Raw genomic sequence first — 19,461 nt, forward strand, 5'->3', positions numbered from 1 at the left:
CCAGCGCGGCATCGCGAGTTACCTTGTCTCGCCGTGAGCCTTCCGCCTCGGGCCCAGGCTGAGCCCCGGGCGTCTTCCAGATCCGCGCCGGGCCGAGGCGCGAAGGTGGCCGTTCTGTGGAACGCGCCTTAACTTTCGGTGAGGAAGTGTGGCGTGTGCCTCCTCGACGCGCTCACAGTTTGCTCCACCACAATGTCAACGTCTCCTGCCGTCTTGACTGCTTGAAGCGTAGTCCCGCCGCCTCGGGACTCCGCGACCAGTGTATTGAGCCGCCCGGAGGTAAACTGCACTGAGTTCGAGCGTGCCCACGGTCTGTGGTACTTTTAGTTCCCCTAGTCGCAATTGCTTCTTCCCGAGGCCGGCGCCTCCATCGTCCCATCCCCCACCCCGGGGCCCCCCTTTGTTTCCGTAGTTGGAACGGATTTGGGAGTTTCCCTGCGGGGAGCTCGCCCGAGGTGTTGTACCCTCGTGGCTCCCGGGGAGCGGGGATGGCGGCCGTGTGGGGAGGGGCTCCGTACAGGCTCCTTGAGGAAAGGGGGCGCTGCCCGGGGAAGCCCGGGCCCTGGATGCCCCCGACCTGGTGTCTTCACAGGTGAAGTTGGAGCAGACGCCCAATATTTCCCAGCAATGTGATTAATGCATCGTTGAAAACAATTCTTGCGTCAATCTTCTTTGAGGGTCGAGACAGAATATCGAATTTAAAGTATCCTTAATGAAACCGTTCTTTTACATGTGACATAATTTCATCCTTTACCATATATTTAAAAATTGGAGCTGCCAACAAGTACAGGGCTTTCCTGATAAAGAATCCACCTGTTTGATCCCTGGGTCAGGAAGATACCTTGGAGGAAATGGCAACCCATTCTAGTATATTTGCCTGGAGAATCCCCATGGCCAGAAGAGCCTGGTGGGCTACAGTCCTTGGGGTCGCAAAAGAGTCAAACACGACTTAGCGTCTAAATAACAAACCTAGTACATAGTAATGGTGGCACTTACTTCATTTGAGTATGAAGTTCCACACACTTTATTAGTAACTCAGAGTAATCCTCAGGTTTTCATCTCAATTCCCATTTGATAAATATAGTCAGATTTACACTTTAAGATAAAGAAGCACACCAAAATACCGTGAGTTCAGAAAACGATTACTTTTGATGAATGAGAAAGCACATCTTTATCTTCCCAGAAAATTGTATGTAATGAGAAATAAAGCAATTGTAAAGGACTGTTTCAGATTCTATAAAGAAGCAAATCAAACAGGAATTGCAAAGGTTTTTCTTAATGAGAGACTGTAAAGCTACAAACCACAAATGATGATGTTGCCTAGTGCTGTAAAGGTAAAGAATGAAACATTTCAGATCACTGAGGTTGAATTTACTGTTTTACAAATTTACTTGCAAATTATGAAGAAGGTGAGGTTCACGTACATCATTTTTTGTCAGCAAGCTTTCAGATGTCTTCAAAGAGAGAGTTCTGTATTGACAGAGGAAAAAAAAAAAAAAAACAGCATTTAAATTATTTCAAAACAAAGTTATCCAAAACAGGTAGGAAACGTATATAATCTAGGACACATTAACAACAGTGAAGGCTAATGATTAGTTACTAAACTGTGAATCTTCTCAGGCTTTAAAGAAAGCAGAAACAAAGATTGTGCCCCTGAGGTAGGGAAGATTATGGGAAATCTGTGAGTTGAGAGAGGTGTGGAAATAACAACATTGGAGTGAAGGTAGGGGCCAGGACTAGGGTAGGCAAATTAGGTGCTCAGGGCTCCTTATATTTTGCACCCTGGCATCTCACAAGCTTCCCCCTAGCCTAGACTGCTAGAGTCTTCTGCTACTCTAGGAGTTGGGACGAATGTGCATGTGCGGCACAGTGCAGGTACTTCACTGCTAATAATGACTGGCCAGTTGCCTGCTGAGTTGCCCAACAGGTTCGAAAGGACTGATGTAACAGGACCCGCCACCTCAGGCCACCCCCTTGTCTTGTCTGCTGCCACTCTAAGCAGCCTCTGAATGCTCTGATGACTCTAGTCCTAATTCCTGCAAGACTCCAGTATTTGCAATTACAGTTGAAATGGAGAATAAACATCTTCAAATTTTCAACATTATATAAATTAGTAACAGGTATCTTTTTAAGTGCTAAGTGTTTTACAGAAAGCACTTTTATTTTCTCATTTAGTCTTTACAAAAACCCTTTGAGGACCTTATAGTTGAGAAAATAAAGCTAAGAGAGTTGAAATAAGTTGTCCAAGGTCACACAGTTACTAAGTGGCAGAGACAGGATTCAAGCCAGGCAGATTGACCTTAACAGTTGTGTTTTTTACCATACTATTTTATTTACTATTTGTAGGGATCTTCATTATTTGCAAAACATTTTTTTTTGTATCTCTTATCTCAGTAAAGAGCATTAACTTGAATCCCTATTAACAATCCAAATACTATTTTCATTATACATCTTTCTTTGAAATTCTTGCCTAATCTGGTTTTAGAGTGCTATAGATTTTATTTCACTGAGTGTGATTAGGCCTTTTAAAAAGATATTTATTTGGCTGCATCAGGTCTTAGATGTGGCATGCAGAATCCTTATTTGCAGCATGTGGACTCTTTAAGTTGTAGTGTGTGAGATCTAGTTCCTTGCCAGGGATCCAAGACTGCATTGGGAGTTTGGAGTCTTACCCACGGGACCATCAGGGAAGTCCCAGTGTGATGTAGGTCTCAAAATCATACTTATCTTTTTAAAAAATGTGTCACATAGTTTGTTATCTTTATAATGTAAAATGATCACATATACCAGTGAAGAAAATATATTGTTTTGTTATCTGTATACAGTTGGTGCTTTTTTCACCTTTCAACTATTTCCTTCATTGTTAATTAAGATATAATTTACAGACTTAAACAGTCCTTTGAGTATATAGTTCAACAGTTTTGATAAAACATTTACAGTCATGTAACTACTACCACAATAAAGATATGCAACATTTCATCACCCCCTCAAGATTCCCTTGTATTGACCCTTTGTAGTCAACCCCAGGTCCTCAGCAACTACTCATGTTTTCTGTCTCTGCAGTTTTGCCTTTGCCAGTAGGTCATGAAATCATACATTGTGTAGCCTTTTAAGTCTGGTGTCTTTCATTCAGCATAGTGCTTCTGAAGTCTGTGTCATTTCATATATTGCTAGTTCATTTCTTTTTAATGCCGAGTAGTATTCCATTGTATGGGTGTACCACAGTTTGTTTATCCATTCCCTGCTGAGGGGCTTTTGGGTTGTTCTCAATTTTTGGTGATTCTTCGTAAGCCATGGAAAACATTAGGGTTCAGATTTTTGTGTGAGTATATGTTTTCATTTCACCTGGGGAAATACTTAGGAGTGGGACTGCTGAGTGTGTTGAGTGTGTGTTTAACTTTGTAAGAATATGTCAAACTTTTTTCCAAATTGGCTGAACTATTCTTTTTGCATCCCCACCAGTAGTGCATGACAGTTCTGGTGGCTCCATATCCTCGTTAGCATTACTTGATTTTTTTTTTTTCTTTTTACCTACTGTAATGGACATTTTTAAAGAAAAAATACTGATCCAATATTTACAACATTTTAAAAATCAGATGATGCCACAACCTAGATATCTTTCTTGTCAGATAATCTGATTTCCCAAGTTCAACTTGTCTGCCTGGCTGTAGTGTTTTGGAGCCAAGTAGCTACGGTTGCCTTTAGTTGGACAGCATGCTCTCCAGTTTACCTCAGTCACATTCTCACATGCTTCCCTTACTTATTTTATCTGCCTTTTCTTTAGGGTGTTTTTGAGACCCCCTGGCAGTGTAATGTTTTTGAGACCCCCTGGCAGTGTAATTAAGAACTTGATTTTTGGAGTCAATGACCTAGATTCATGTCCCAGTTCTGCCTCCTGGCAATCCTGTGACGTTGGGCTCCTCTGACTGGGTTTCTCCAACACTCATTTTCCCTATGTATAAGTTGGGGCTGATAGTACTCTTATCTCAAAGGGTCCTACTGTGTTTTATAATTTGTTGGGGGTAATGAAGACTAAGCTTTCAGAATAGATATTTTAAAATGGAAAATAACTAGTACAGTTCTTGTAACTTACATAATTCTTGTTCATAGAGTAAGCCATTGACAGAGTTGAGACTAGACATCACAAAAGCTAGCTTGTTGCTGCTGCTGCTGCTAAGTCACTTCAGTCGTGTCCGACTCGGTGCAACCCCATAGACGGCAGCCTACCAGGCTCCCCTGTCCCTGGGATTCTCCAGGCAAGAACATCAGAGTAGGTTGCCATTTCCTTCTCCAATGCATGAAAGTGAAAAGTGAAAGGGAAGTTGCTCAGTCGTGTCTGACTCTTAGTGACCCCATGGACTACAGCCCACCAGGCTCCTCCGTCCATGGGATTTTCCAGGCAAGAGTGCTGGAGTGGGGTGCCATTGCCTTCTCTGAAAAGCTAGCTTAGAGTATTCTAAAAAAAGTTTTGTTGCTCATTACTATTAATTTCTTTTTTCTTTTTTTTTTTTTAGGGAGATGGGAGTTCTCCTAATTTCAAAAGAGTTCTTTGAGAACTGCAAACCAAAATCTTAGCATTATACCTATATTATTGATGTATACAGTTATTTTGCATATAAAAGTTAGTTAGACTGAGGTTGGATTTAATACGGCAAAATTAAACGTAGTTAGAGCTTTACAAATGAGTTTATATAAGATCATCCCAGAGTTTCATGACTAAAAGTATTATCTAAGTTTTAAAAAATTCTTCTTGAAGCACATAGGAGATCTGTTGTTACAACTGTTCAAACATAGCATAGCCTTAACAGTGGTAAATTTACTCTTTTTAAAGATCACTTTTTAACTCAAAGAAACCCAAAGCATTCATTTCTAACTAAAGTTAGTAGGTATTTTATAAATAGTTAAATAACATACAGTGAACATTTCCTATAAATTATAGGTCCCAGGGATTCACATTCCTTAAAGGTGTCTGAACCTAAGGGCATTCTAACCCAGCTAGGAAGTTATTATTTTTACATTAACAGAAGGGATGGATTGACTCTATTGACATTGCTTGGGCTTGAAAGATAGTTAATCAAGTAACAGTTTGCTCTTTTCATTGTACCGTGCTGTGGGTACTGTATTCTCAGTGGATCTTATTTACAATGTATAAATGTATTTAATGCCTATTTTTAAATTACTAAGGCTCAAATACCTCCTAGCCAGCTTGAAAAGAGAGGAAACATCTGTCAGAAAGTATTTACTGTGACAAACAGAAAAAGAGGCAATAATTTGCACATTTTTTGTTCCATACCACATACTATTTTTAATTGAACAGTGAAGGCATTTGTTCAGCATCAGCCTTTAAATAAAAAAATAGCGTTGAACTAATCTTTAATTAAAGTGTACATTGATAGTATCAAGTTCAGTTTGGGGGTCAGCAGCAACGTCAATGAGTCTGACTTTTTCCTCCCTGTAGGGAAGGCAGGCTTGTGTAAATATACATGAGCACAGACGGCATGCATTTATAAAGGAGGTGGAAAACATTCCCCTGTCATTGGACAGATGTTGCTTCACTGTGTTCTACACAGGACACAGGCACAGCTCTCAGTGTGTAAACCTTAAAGGAGTGTGGGGCTTATACTTCTAGAGTTTTGGAAGAAGCCTCTAAAGCTCCTTTCCACCTCTGATCAGGCTCCCCACCTTGAATCTTAAATGTAGACTGTAGGGGACTCTCCTGCTGATACCAGCTCATTAACCCTCCTTCAAGTAATTAAGGGAGGGAGTTGGTTTAATCAACTTTTTAGAAACTAAAAATCTGTTCTTAAGAGCTGTGTATTTTAATACTTTACTAACCTTCTAACTTTATTCTCATTGTCTCATGGTGGTGGTATAATTGCTAAATCGTATCCTACTCTTGGGACTCCATGGACTGTCTTGTAGCCTTACACTAAATTAGTAAAATGTTAGCAAGAGGCACACCCTAATAGTCTATTATCAAGAGCTTAATGAAATTCCATAATAGGTTTGGTCACCTTTGATTGAAGGTGATATTAACTGGTGATATTTCCATTTAATAAGACTTAAATCATTTGTGATAACCAAATCAATGTTTTGGTATGCCCTCAGTGAAAATGTGCCCTGGGGAGATAAAAGATATTTAAAAGAAAATGTTGGGGCTTCCCTGGTGGCTCAGGGGCAAAGAATCCACCTGCCAATGCAGGAGACATGGCTTTGATTCCTGATCCTGGAGGATCCCACCTGCCGTGGAGCAACTAAGCCCGTGTGCCACAACTATTGAGCCTGTGCTGGAGAGACTGGGAGCCACACCTACTGAAGCTTGTGCACCCTAGAGCCTGTGCTCCACAACAAGAGAAGCCACCACATTGAGAAGCCTGCATGTTGCGACTAGAGAGTAGCCTCCATTCTCCTTAACTAGAGAAAAGTCCACATAGTGATGAAGACACAGCACTCCTGCTAAGTCGCTTCAGTCGTGTCCGACTCTGTGTGACCCTATAGACGGCAGCCCACCAGGCTCCCCCGTCCCTGGGATTCTCCAGGCAAGAACGCTGGAGTGGGTTGCCATTTCCTTCTCCAGTGCTAGAAAGTGAAAAGTGAAAATGAAGTCGCTCAGTCGTGTCCGACTCTTCGCGACCCCATGGACTACAGCCTACCAGGCTCCTCCATCCATGGGATTTTCCAGGCAAGAGTACTGGAGTGGGGTGCCGTTGCCTTCTCCGGAAGACCCAGCACAGCCAAACATAAATAAATGAAAATTAAAAATGAAAATGTTTATGTAATACTTTTTCACAAAATAAAACTTAAGAATCAGGATTGAACATAATCAGTTTCACTGACAGTGGCAAAAGCAGGACAATATATTCTTCTCACAGGAACCCCTCTATGCTGGTGGTTTATTTAGGGTAGCCTATCTCAACAGTACTTAGTATTGGTAGTTGAAAATGCATTTAGCTTGTGTTTAGCATTCCTAGTTAGGAAGTAGGATTTGTCAGTGCAGTCCTAGTGACCAGAGCTTTGTTTGGGGCTGCAGAATATGTAGTACGTGCCACAGCTCACAACTGATCTAACAGTATGTGTGACAATGTACAGATTTACCAATATTGTTTTCTGAGGCTGTGTCCGTTTTTATTGTTTTCTTTTCCACCTTGATGATACACTAGCAAGACCTTTCAAAATGCTTGGCGAAGAAACAAAATGCAAGAACACTGTTGTGGAACTGACGTTGAGTTATGTAAATCTTTAAGAAACTCTTGGGGTGCTATGAACAAACTTGCTACGGTTTTGATGGCAATGGACATAATCAGGTATGGCAAATTCACACACAACTTCTGTTTTGTGTGTGTGTGAATGGAGAGGAAGCAAGATCCAAACTAGGACTCCTTACGTATCCTATCTCCTGTCCCCAGATGAAGCATTTTCCAGACTTATAGGACTCTGTCCCCCTTAGGCCTCTCTCAACAAGCCTAAGCCACTCTTCAGGGAATGGGGGTAGCAGCACTGTTGTTCATGGGTCTTCTTCAGGTGGGCTCCATTAAGGAATGCTGAGTCACCATCCCTTGATTGGACCCTTCAGAGAGTGTCTCATGACAAGCCCATGTGACCCTCATCAAGCAGTTCTGGAAAAAGGAAATCCATTCCAAAGTACATCTACTGGCTCTGATTACTTTCTTAATGAAATTTGCTATTGCCCTTTATTATAACATAGTGACTACCATGATATGGGGCTTCCCTGGTGGCTTAGTGGTAGAGAATCAGCCTGCCAATACTGGAGACACGGGTTCGATCCTTAGGTTGGGAAGATCCCCTTGAGAAGGAAATGGCAAACTACTCCAGTATTCTTGCCTGGGAAATCCCATAGACAGAGGAGCCTGGCAGGCTAGAGTCCATAGGGTCCCAAAGAGTGGGACACAACTTAATGACTAAACAACAACAAGTATACATTCTATGCACTATAAAAACCTTTCAACGATGGACTAAAAATAAAAAACAAATACAAAGCAAAGCCAGAGCTTGCTTCACTCCACTGTTAACATGAGGGCAGACACACTGAAATCATAATCACAGAAAACTAGTCAATCTGATCACATGGACCACAGCCTTGTCCAACTAAATGAAACTAAGCCATGCCGTGTGGGGCCACCCAAGACGGGAGGCTCATGGTGGAGAGGTCTGACAGAATATGGTCCCCTGGAGAAGGGAATGGCAAACCACTTGAATATTCTTGGCTTGAGAATCCCATGAACAGTATGAAAAGGCAAAATGATAGGATACTGAAAGAGGAACTCCCCAGGTCGGTAGGTGCCCAATATGCTACTGGAGATCAGTGGAGAAATAACTCCAGAAAGAATGAAGAGATGGAGCTAAAGTAAAAACAATACCCCATTGTGGATGTGACTGGTGATAGAAGCAAGGTCCGATGCTGTAAAGAGCAATATTGCATAGGAACCTGGAATGTTGGGTCCATGAATCAAGGCAAATTGGAAGTGGTCAAACAGGAGATGGCAAGAGTGAACGTCGACATTCTAGGAATCAGCGAACTAAAATGGACTGGAATGGGTAAATTTAACTCAGATGACCATTATATCTACTATTGTGGGCAGGAATCCCTTAGAAGAAATGGAGTAGCATCATGGTCAACAAAAGAGTCTGAAATGCAGTACTTGGATGTAATCTCAAAAACAACAGAATTATCTCTGTTTATTTCCAAGGCAAACCATTCAATATCACGGTGATCCAAGCCTATGCCCCAACCAGTAATGCTGAAGAAGCTGAAGTTGAACGGTTCTATGAAGACCTACAAGACCTTTTAGAACTAACACCCAAAAAAGATGTCCTTTTCATTATAGGGGACTGGAATGCAAAAGTAGGAAGTCAAGAAACACCTGGGTAACAGGCAAATTTGGCCTTGGAATACGGAGTGAAGCAGGGCAAAGGCTAATAGACTTTTGGAAAGAGAATGCACTGGTCATAGCAAACACTCTCTTCCAACAACACAAGAGAAGACTCTACACATGGACATCACCAGATGGTCAACACTGAAATCAGACTGATTATATTCTTTGCAGCCAAAAATGGAGAAGCTCTATACAGTCAGCAAAAACAAGACCAGGAGCTGACTGTGGCTCAGACCATGAACTCCTTATTGCCAAAGTCAGACTTAAATTGAAGAAAGTAGGGAAAACCACTAGACCATTCAGTATGACCTAAATCAAATCCATTATGATTATACAATGGAAGTGAGAAATAGATTTAAGGAACTAGATCTGATAGAGTGCCTGATGAACTATGGACGGAGGTTTGTGACCTTGTACAGGAGACAGGGATCAAGACCATCCCCATGGAAAAGAAATGCAGAAAAGCAAAATGGCTGTCTGGGGAGGCCTTATAAATAGCTGAGAAAAGAAGAGAAGTGAAAAGCAAAGGAGAAAAGGAAAGATATAAGCATCTGAATGCAGAGTTCCAAAGAATAGCAAGGTGAGATAAGAAAGCCTTCCTCAGCGATCAATGCAAAGAAATAAAGGAAAACAACAGAATGGGAAAGACTAGAGATCTCTTCAAGAAAATTAGAGATACCAAGGGAACATTTCATGCGAAGATGGGCTTGATAAAAGACAGAAATGGTATGGACCTAACAGAAGCAGAAGATATTAAGAAGAGATGGCAAGAATACACAGAAGAACTGTACAAAAAAGATCTTCATGACCCAGATAATCACGATGGTGTGATCACTGACCTAGAGCCAGACATTTTGGAATGTGAAGTCAAGTGGGTCTTAGAAAGCATCACTACGAACAAAGCTAGTGGAGGTGATGGAATTCCAGTTGAGCTATTTCAAATCCTGAAAGATGATGCTGTGAAAGTGCTGCACTCAATACACCAGAAAATTTGGAAAACTCAGCAGTGGCCACAGGACTGGAAAAGGTCAGTTTTCATTCCAATCCCAAAGAAAGGCAATGCCAAAGAATGCTCAGTTGCACAATTGCACTCATCTTACACACTAGTAAAGTAATGCTCAAAATTCTTCAAGCTAGGCTTCAGCAATACGTGAACCATGAACTTCCAGATGTTGAAGCTGGTTTTAGAAAAGGCAGAGGAACCAGAGGTCAAATTGCCAACATCCGCTGGATCGTCAAAAAAGCAAGAGAGTTCCAGAAAAACATGTATTTCTGCTTTATTGATTATGCCAGAGCCTTTGACTGTGTGGATCACAATAAACTGTGGGAAATTCTGAAAGAGATGGGAATACCAGACCACCTGACCTGCCTCTTGAGAAGTCTGTATGCAGGTCAGGAAGCAACAGTTAGAACTGGACATGGAACAACAGACTGATTCCAAATAGGAAAAGGAGTACGTCAAGGCTGTATATTGTCACCCTGCTTATTTAACTTATATGCAGAGTACATCATGAGAAACGCTGGACTGGAAGAAGCACAAGCTGGAATCAAGATTGCCGGGAGAAATATCAATTACCTCAGATACGCAGATGACACCACCCTTATGGCAGAAAGTGAAGAGGAACTCAAAAGCCTCTTGATGAAAGTGAAAGTGGAGAGTGAAAAAGTTGGCTTAAAACTCAACATTCAGAAAACGAAGATCATGGCATCTGGTCCCATCACTTCATGGGAAATAGATGGGGAAACAGTGGAAACAGTGTCAGACTTTATTTTTCTGGGCTCCAAAATCACTGCAGATGGTGACTGCAGCCATGAAATTAAAAGACGCTTACTTCTTGGAAGAAAAGTTATGACCAACCCAGATAGCATATTGAAAAGCAGAGATATTACTTTGCCAACAAAGGTCCATCTAGTCAAGGCTATGGTTTTTCCTGTGGTCATGTATGGATGTGAGAGTTGGACTGTGAAGAAGGCTGAGCGCCGAAGAATTGATGCTTTTGAACTGTGGTGTTGGAGAAGATTCTTGAGAGTCCCTTGGACTGCAAGGAGATCCAACCAGTCCATTCTGAAGGAGATCAGCCCTGGGATTTCTTTGGAAGGAATGATGCTAAAGCTGAAACTCCAGTACTTTGGCCACCTCATGCGAAGAGTTGACTCATTGGAAAAGACTCTGGTGCTGGGAGGGATTGGGGACAGGAGGAGAAGGGGACGACAGAGGATGAGATGGCTGGATGGCATCACAGACTCGATGGACGTGAGTCTGAGTGAACTCCGGGAGTTGGTGATGGACAGGGAAGCCTGGCGTGCTGTGATTCATGGGGTCGCAAGGAGTCGAAAATGACTGAGCAACTGAACTGAACTGAAATTACGTATATGCCACCTGGGAAGCCCTTGTGTATAATCAAAGTTTAGAATTAGTGGTAAAGAACCCGCCTGCCAATGCAGGAGACCTAAGAAATGCAGATTTGATCCCTGGGTCAGGAAGATCCCCTGGAGGGCTTGGCAACCCACTCCAGTATTCTTGCCTGGAGAATCTCATGGACAGAGGAGCCTGGAGGGCTGAAGTCCATGTTGTCGAAAAGTGTCGGGACATGACTGAAGGGCCTTAGCACGCACGTGAGGTTAGAATAGTGATTCTTAAACTACTTTTCAGATCATATATCTCTTTGAGAACCTAATGAAACTTTTAATGCATCCTTCTGGGACCCCAAATTAGGAACGTTTGGGTTGGAGAAGTGGTGAAACTAGCCTTTCCCTGTCGTGCTGTGGCTTCTCCTTCCTTTCCACCACCAGATGCCCTCTACTCACCAATGGGCCGTCATTACCATCTCAGCCTCAGGCTCCTTTGCTGTTATCCCTGCTCATTTAGACATCTTTACCTGCTGCTTTTGGGACTTGCCTGAGTCACCTGCTTTATTCCAGTTGACATATCTCGTCTGTGAGTCCCAGCTCTTCCTGAACCACTGCAACTTAATGACTGTTTTGGCAGGTGAACAGTGAACTTTTTTTTTTTTTTGGTGCTTGGTCAAGAAGAATCGAGAACAGAGAACTAGAAGATGGATGGAGGACCTTTCTTTCTCTGTGTTGTTGACAGTGAGGGTGTCCCATCCTTCCCGCCAAAACATAAATCACACAGAAGTATTTGAAAGAACCTACCCCATGTCATCAATAATTTTAGAGTTACCTTCTTGGGAGCTTTCTGGAGCTGCATTTCCATTTGCAAGAAATCTCTGTATGTCAGAGAAAAAAACTAATTTTGGCGTACCCACCTTTGGGTAATAAACAGGAACTATGTGATGCATTGTTTCAAAGTTACCTGTAGCGTACAAAGAATTAAAAGCATTCTGCTTTGAAACTAATAACTAAATTGTAAACATGACATAGAACAGCATTAGACTATATTTTGAGAAATGGAATTAAATATGACTAAATAGTTTCATAGCAAAACCAATAAAAAGTTAATGTCCAAGATAAAATATGACAGATTTTCATACATGAGAACCCACACAGGAAAGTTCATGGTCAACTCTCATAGATAAAATGGGTATACCAACATTAATTAATATTAACTACCCTTGTGTTTTGCTGTTATGTGTTTATTTTTTCAGTGTGTTTAACCTTTAGGGAGTAGATTAGTCAATTACAGTTTTTGTAATCTGTTCATACCTTATTTCCACACTTAACATCATTTCCCTGTTTATAGATCCTCATAACTTTCTAGCAATGATTTTTCTTTTAAGTAGAAACTGCCTTAATCAACTCTAATTCTCAGAGCTTAGCATAATCTTGGGCATATCCGCAGTGCTCAACAAGTGTTTATTAAGTGAATAAATGAATGTTTCCATCAAAACACTACAAAAGTAAATGCTGAAAGTTATTAAGATATTTTGAACTTCGTTAAAGTATTTGACTACTTCTGATTTTGAGACTGTATTAAGGACAAGATTTTTTATTGTAAGATCCTTGAAGTTTAAAGACATAATCCCTGTAATTTTATTATTATAGAGCTCCAAATTTACAGGGCTACCAAAAATATGTCAAAGGTCAGGAAATTTAAAAATGACCATCTTCCTAAGAATTCCTCTTCACTTACAATGTATTTGGTTGTGCAGAGGTATCTTTAAATGGTTCATATTAACTCTTCTAAAGTCCTGAAGGTATACTGTAGATTTTCAAAAGCACAATGTATCTTCTAGACTTTAATTCACGCTTTCCATTTCTCCTGAGCAGCAATAACAGAGAGACTTTACATGAAGACCATAGTTCAAGCTATCGGCCAGGTGCATAGTTACTGTGTGTTACATGCGTGTGTCTAGGGAGGTCACCGGTTGTAAGCCTGGGAGGCTCAGGAACTGTACCATTTGTTTGCAAAGGGTTCACAGAAGCATGTAGGTGACAAGAAAGAAGGATATCTATAAATGGCCAAGAGAAAATACCTAAGTACTCCTGAGAAAAGGGCTTCCCTGGTGGCTCAGCAGTAAAGAATTCACCTGCAGTGCAGGAGCCACAAGATGTTAAATGTATAATCTCTGGGTCAGGAAGATCCCCTGGTAGGAGCGCATGGCAACCCACTCTAGTATTCTTGCCTGGAGAACCCTACGGACTGAGGAACCTGGCAGGCTATAGTCCACGTGGTAACAAAGAGTCAGACTTAGCACACGCCTGAGGCAAACTCTGATAATTTCTATTGCAGGTAGTCAGCTTTCAATTTCAATTTAATTTAGTTGATCTTAAAGTCTATTTTTCAATAGAGTAAATAATATAATTTATTTGAATACTTATACAATTTCAAAGTTCTTTCATAATATAGTCTCATTTTTCTCCCTAGTTTCTTTGTATTTGCAAAAATTATATGTTTACATATCATGCATTTATACAGTTGCAGATTTTTCTAAATTCCTGCCAAACCGAAGTGAATTTCTAAGTAGGGCAGACATTATTGTCCTTATGTCCAAGCATGCGTTGTCCACCGGTCATCAATACAGTAATCACTAGAAACCAAAGCTCTTTGATAAAGTCAGATAACTTTGATTAATTACTGGGCTTCCCTGGTGTCTCAGATGGTAAAGAATCTGCCTGCAATGGGGGAGACCCAGGTTCAGTCCCTGGGTTGGGAAGATTCCCTTGGAGAAGGGCATGGCAACCCACTCCAGTATTCTTGCCTGTAGAAGAGCCTAGCAGGCTACAGTCCATGGGATTGCAAAGAGTTGGACATGACTGACCAACTAACATTTTTACTTTCACTTTCTGCTATCTTTGTGACCTTAGACAAGTTATCTCATCTTTCTAAAACTCAGCTTTCTCAGCTGAAAAATGGATATAATTTTTCCCACAAGGTAAAATGATTAAAGCAGTAATGCATATAAAGATCTAAAATGATTGGCACGATAATATTGGTTCTTTTTTCTTCCTTTGCCCCTCTTTTTGGCTTCCTAGACTGGAGTGCTTTCCATTTAAATTATTAATGGTTATCATGATACAACTACAATAAGGTATGAAATGACGCTTCTGTACTTTGTAGCATTCCATATTGCTTTTCAAAAAAAAATTGTGGTAAGAACACTTAACATGGAATCTACCCTGTTACTGTTTTAAATGTCCAAAAAATACATTATTGTTGACTCTAGCCCAGCTTTGTGGGCTTCCCAGGTGGTGCTAGTGGTAAAGAACTGCTTGCCAGTGCAGTATACATAAGAGACATGGGTTTGATCTCTGGGTTGGGAACATCCCCTGGAGAAGGGGATGGCAACCCACTCCACTGTTTTTGTCTGGAGAATCCCTTGGACAGAGGAGCCTGGTGGGCTATGGTCCATAGGGTTGCAAAGAGTCACACATGACTGAAGTGACTTAGCATGCATGTGCAGCTTTGTACAGCATATCTCTAGAGCTTATTCATTTTGCTTGACTGAAACTTTATATCCATTGATTAGTAACTCCCCATTACCCTCCCACCCACAGCCCTGGGCAGCCACCATTCTGTTCTTTGATTTTATGAAATAGACTATTTTAGATACCTCATATATGTGGAATTATGGAGTATTTGTCTTTCTGGAACTGGCATATTTCATTTAGCATAATATCCTCAGGGTTCATCCACATTGTTTCATATTACAGAATTTCTCTCTTTTTTTTTTTTAAGGCTGAATAGTATTCAGTTGTTTGTATATACCTAATTTTCTTTATCCATTCATTCGTCAGTGGACATTTAGGTCTCTACATCTTGGCTATTATGAATAGTAATAGCCAACTGCAATGAACATAGGAGTGTTAACATCTCTTCAAGATCCTGATTTCAGTTCTTTTGGATATACTCAGAAGTGGGATTGCTGGATCATATGGTTGTTCTATTTCTAAATCTTGAGGCATTGCCATACTTTTTTTCATGTTGGTCGCACCATTTTGCATTCCCACTGACAGCATGCAAGGGTTCCACTTTTATCCACATCCTCACCTACATTTGTTGTTGTTTTGTCATATGATAAGAGTTTTTATGACAGGTATGAGGAAATATCTCATTGTGATTTTGATTTGCCTTTCCTGGTTAATTAGTGACATTGAACATTTTAAAAATATACCCATTGGCCATTTGTAGGTTTTCTTTGGAAATATGTCTGTTGGAAATGCTGTTGGGAAAATGGAATCAATTAACTTGCTCAACAAAGGGTTGCCACAGACCTTCTATTTGTATAAAATGTAGTATCAGGGAAGTGCAGTAAAGTGCAATCAAAAAATGTGTGCCTGAAATTATTTATTTATTTATTGAAATGTAATTGATGCATAATATCTTGTTAGCTTCAGGAGTGTTACATAGTTATTTGACATTTGTATCATTGTAAAATGATGACCACCATATGCCTAGAAGCTGCAGTACTTTGGCTGCCTGATGGGAAGAGCCAACTCATTGGAAAAGACCCTGTTGCTGAGAAATAGAGGGCAGGAGGAGCAGGGGGCAACAGAGGATGCGATGGTTGGATGGCATCACCGACTCAATGGATATGAGTTTGCGCAAACTCTGGGAGATAGTGAAGGGCAGGGAAGCCTGGTGTGCTTCAGTCCATGGGGTCACAAAGAGTTGGATACAACTTAGTGACTGAACAGCAACAACAAATAAGCCTAGTAACCATATGTCCTCATCCAAAGTTATTGTAATATTGTTGAGCATATTCTTTGTGCTATATGTTTTGTCCCTGTGGCTTATTCATTTTATAACTGGAGGTTTACCTTTTAATCCCCTTCACCTGTTCATCGCACTCCTCCTGGCAACCACTCTTCTGTATGAGTCTGTTTTCATTGCCTTGTTTTTTAGATTCCACATATGAGATCATTCAGTGTTGGCCTTTCTCTTTTTGACTTATTTTACTTGGCATGATACCCTCTATATCCACCTATGTTGTCACAAGTGGTAAGATACTATTCATATTGTTAATGGCTGAGTAATATTCCATTGTATATATTGCATCTTCTTCATCGATTCTTCCATACCCAGTAGTGAAGTTACTGGATCACATGATCACATGGTCCATTCTGTTTTTAATTTTTGAGGCACCTCCATACTGTTTACCATGGTGGTTGCACCAGTTTACAGTCCTACAAACAGTGCACCAGGGTTCCCTTTTCTCCACATCCTTGCCAACACTTGTAATTTGCCTTTTTGATAATTGCCATTCTGACAGGTGTAAGGTGATATCTCATTGTGGTTTTGATTTGCATTTCTCTGATGATTAGTGATGCTGAGCATCTTTTTATTTGTCTGTTGACTGTCTGTATGTCTTCTTTGGGAAAAATGTCTATTCAGGTCCTTGCTCATTGTTTCATTGGGTTATTTGTTTTTCTGATACTAAGTTGTGTGAGTTCTTTATGTATTTTGGATATTAACCCCTTATACGTCCTGTCGTTTGTAGATTTCTTCTCTCATTCACTAGGCTGTCTTTTCACCAGGTTGGTAAGTCTCCTTCACTGTGTAAAATCATTAGGCTGTCTTTTCACCAGGTTGGTAGTCTCCTTCACTTTGTAAAATCACTAGACTGTCTTCTCACCAGGTTGGTAGTCTCCTTCACTTTGTAAAAGCTTTTGAGTTTGGTGTAGTCCCATTTGTTTGTTTTTGTTTCCCTTGCCTGAGAAGACAGATTCAAAAAAATATTCATTGCCTATATTTTCTTCTAGGAGTTTTGTGGTGTCAGCTCTTACATGGAGTAAACCTTAACCCATTTTGAGTGTATTTTTGTGCATGGTGTGAAAAGCTAGTCCAGTTTGATTCTTTCACATGTAGCTGTCTAGTTTTTCTCACACCATTTACTGAAGAGGCTGTCTTTTCCCCACTGCATATTCTTGCCTTCTTTGTTGTAAATTAATTGGCTGTATAGTTGTGAGTTTATTTCTGGTCTCTCTATTTTGTTCCATTGATCTATGTGTCTTATTTTTGTGCCAGTACCATGCTGTTTTGATTACTGTTGTTGCTGAGTCACCAAGTCATGTTCAACTCTTTGTGACTCCATGGACTGCAGCATACCAGGCTTCCCTGTCCTTCACAATCTCCCAGAGTGTGCTCAAACTCATGTCCACTGAGTCAGTGATGCCATCCAACCATCTTATCCTCTGCTGTCCTCTTCTCCTCTTGCCTTCAATCTTTCCCAGCATCAGGGTCTTTCCCAATGAGTCAGTGAATATTCAGGACTGATTTCCTTTAGGATTGACTGGTTTGATCTCCCTGATTACTGTAGCTTTGCAGTATACAGCTGACCCTTGAATGACACAAGTGTGAATTCCTCAGGTCCACTTTTACATGAATTTTTTTTTCTATAGTATATACTACAGTATTACATGATCTGAGGTTGGTTGAATCCTCAGATGTGGAACCAAAGATATGGAGGGCTGACTGTAAAATCACATGCAGATTTTCGAGATTGGGGAGGGTCAGTGCCCCTAACCTCCTCATTGCTCAGGGTTCAACTGTAGCTTGAAAACAGGGAGCATTATCCCTTCAGTTTTATTGATCTTTCTCAACATTGCTTTGGTTGTACTTTGGCATCTTTGAGGTAATACTGAAAACAGGTAAATCCTTACCCTGAGTCTAGTTTTGCCCTTCACAGCCAACCACATATAAGCAGAGGGGGAAATGCCTCTTGTCCATTTTATAAGTTTCAAATCTTGAGAAATTCATATTGCCAATACAGTATCATCACTCGTGAGATAAAAGTAACAGTTCATGTTCAGTGGATACAATATGGCAAAATCATCAGAGCTTTCCACCTCCTTCTCTTCACCTCAACCTCCTTGTCCTAGAGTGATAGAGCTCCTAGGATATGCTGTCTATGCATAAAGCCACACTACACTGTTTTAGTTCCTCTTTCCCTGTTCGCCTGGTCTCACTTCTTCCCATGTCTCCATCCTGTTAGCTGTGGAACTAGAAAACGAACATGGAACAGAGGAAGTGGCTCATTCCAATATTGTTGACTACAGAATTGGTGAAGAGTGAATTCTAGGATACTCCCCAATATGGTAAAGATGATTATTACACATTACACTTAGCTAGTTAGTTTCATTAGTTAGGCTATACTCGGGAGGTTGCCATATCCTTGTAACACCACCTTAGGCATATTATAATCAAAATATTCAAATGATAGGGTATGTACTTAAGAAAGGGGACAGGCCACCAAGTATAGGCCACATATATGATTGTGATACATCTTTATTTTTTATCCTGATGAAAATGTGATTTTTGTGCTGTTACTAAATGAATATACTTGTGACTTCAGTTTCACAAGTTATATAGCTGATTGTTGTTTCACCATTTAGATAACTAGTATCATTCACTTTTTAAAAAATTTTGACTGCACGGGGTCTTCGTTGCACCAACCACATGGACTGTTCCTTGCGGCATGGGCTCAGTAGTTGTGGCACGCAGGCTTCTCTAGTTGCCATGTGTGGGCTTAGTTGCAGTACATGAGATCTTAGTTCCCTTAGGGCCCAGGGGTGGAATCTGGGCCCCCTGCATTGGCAGCGTGGAGTCTTATCCACTGGACCACCAGGGAAGTCCCCATGCAGTTTTGCCAGATATAAAATTATACATTTCCCCCACCCTCATGGCTCTCTTGTTTATATAGCCAACATAATTATAACTCAGTATGAACTAAACATAGCTTTTTTTGATAGTAGCTACCATTTTTATATATAAACATTATAGGAAATTTTTTCTAGAAATTGTAATCAAGTTAAGAAAAAAAGCCCATTAAAAAAATGAAACAAACCCTCCTAATTTTTGGCATTTTGTTGTTGTTCTTGAGTATAATATTCCTTTTGCTGGTAGGAGTGACTGACTATGAATGATGGCCTACTTACTGTTGCATGAGTTATGTGTATCCTCATTCTTACTGTTCTTTTTCTTGCTGGTTTTCTTGGCATCTTTGGATGCTTTCCAATTCATTAGGAATTGTCTTTCCATGTTTTTAATTTCTTTTCCATCAAGGAATTCTAGAGAAAAACAATATATATGTTTAAAATGTAATATATACATGTTATAAATGCTATCAGTACAACATAAATATTACTATATAATACATAAATATTA

The 19,461-nt window shown here is 40.5% G+C and overlaps 2 protein-coding genes across 7 annotated transcripts in view; one reads left to right on the plus strand and one right to left on the minus strand.

Moving 5' to 3' along the window:
- Positions 1-139: 139 nt before the first annotated feature.
- The window catches only part of CSPP1 (centrosome and spindle pole associated protein 1), a 192,467-nt gene continuing 173,145 nt past the window's right edge, over positions 140-19,461 (plus strand). Inside the window, exon 1 of one of the 2 annotated variants that reach the window (XM_070802623.1) lies at positions 140-279. The gene's annotated coding sequence lies outside the window, so the exon portion shown is untranslated. The remainder of the gene's footprint in view (positions 280-19,461) is intronic. The other variant, XM_070802624.1, reaches the window with a different exon arrangement.
- PPP1R42 (protein phosphatase 1 regulatory subunit 42) overlaps positions 974-19,461 on the minus strand; it is a 45,051-nt gene continuing 26,563 nt past the window's right edge. For 2 of the 5 annotated variants that reach the window (XM_070802631.1, XM_070802630.1), the window contains 3 exons: positions 19,233-19,364; positions 12,079-12,210; positions 974-1,470 (listed from right to left, as the gene is read on the minus strand). In XM_070802631.1, coding sequence (XP_070658732.1) covers positions 1,457-1,470; positions 12,079-12,210; positions 19,233-19,364 — 278 coding nt within the window. In that variant the 3' untranslated portion in view covers positions 974-1,456. Of the gene's footprint in view, positions 1,471-12,031; positions 12,211-15,457; positions 17,009-19,232; positions 19,365-19,461 lie in introns of those variants that run through there. The other 3 variants (XM_070802633.1, XM_019974125.2, XM_070802632.1) reach the window with 3 other exon arrangements.

This window comes from Bos indicus, chromosome 14, assembly GCF_029378745.1.
Source record: "Bos indicus isolate NIAB-ARS_2022 breed Sahiwal x Tharparkar chromosome 14, NIAB-ARS_B.indTharparkar_mat_pri_1.0, whole genome shotgun sequence".
NCBI classification, from domain to species: Eukaryota; Metazoa; Chordata; class Mammalia; order Artiodactyla; family Bovidae; genus Bos; species Bos indicus.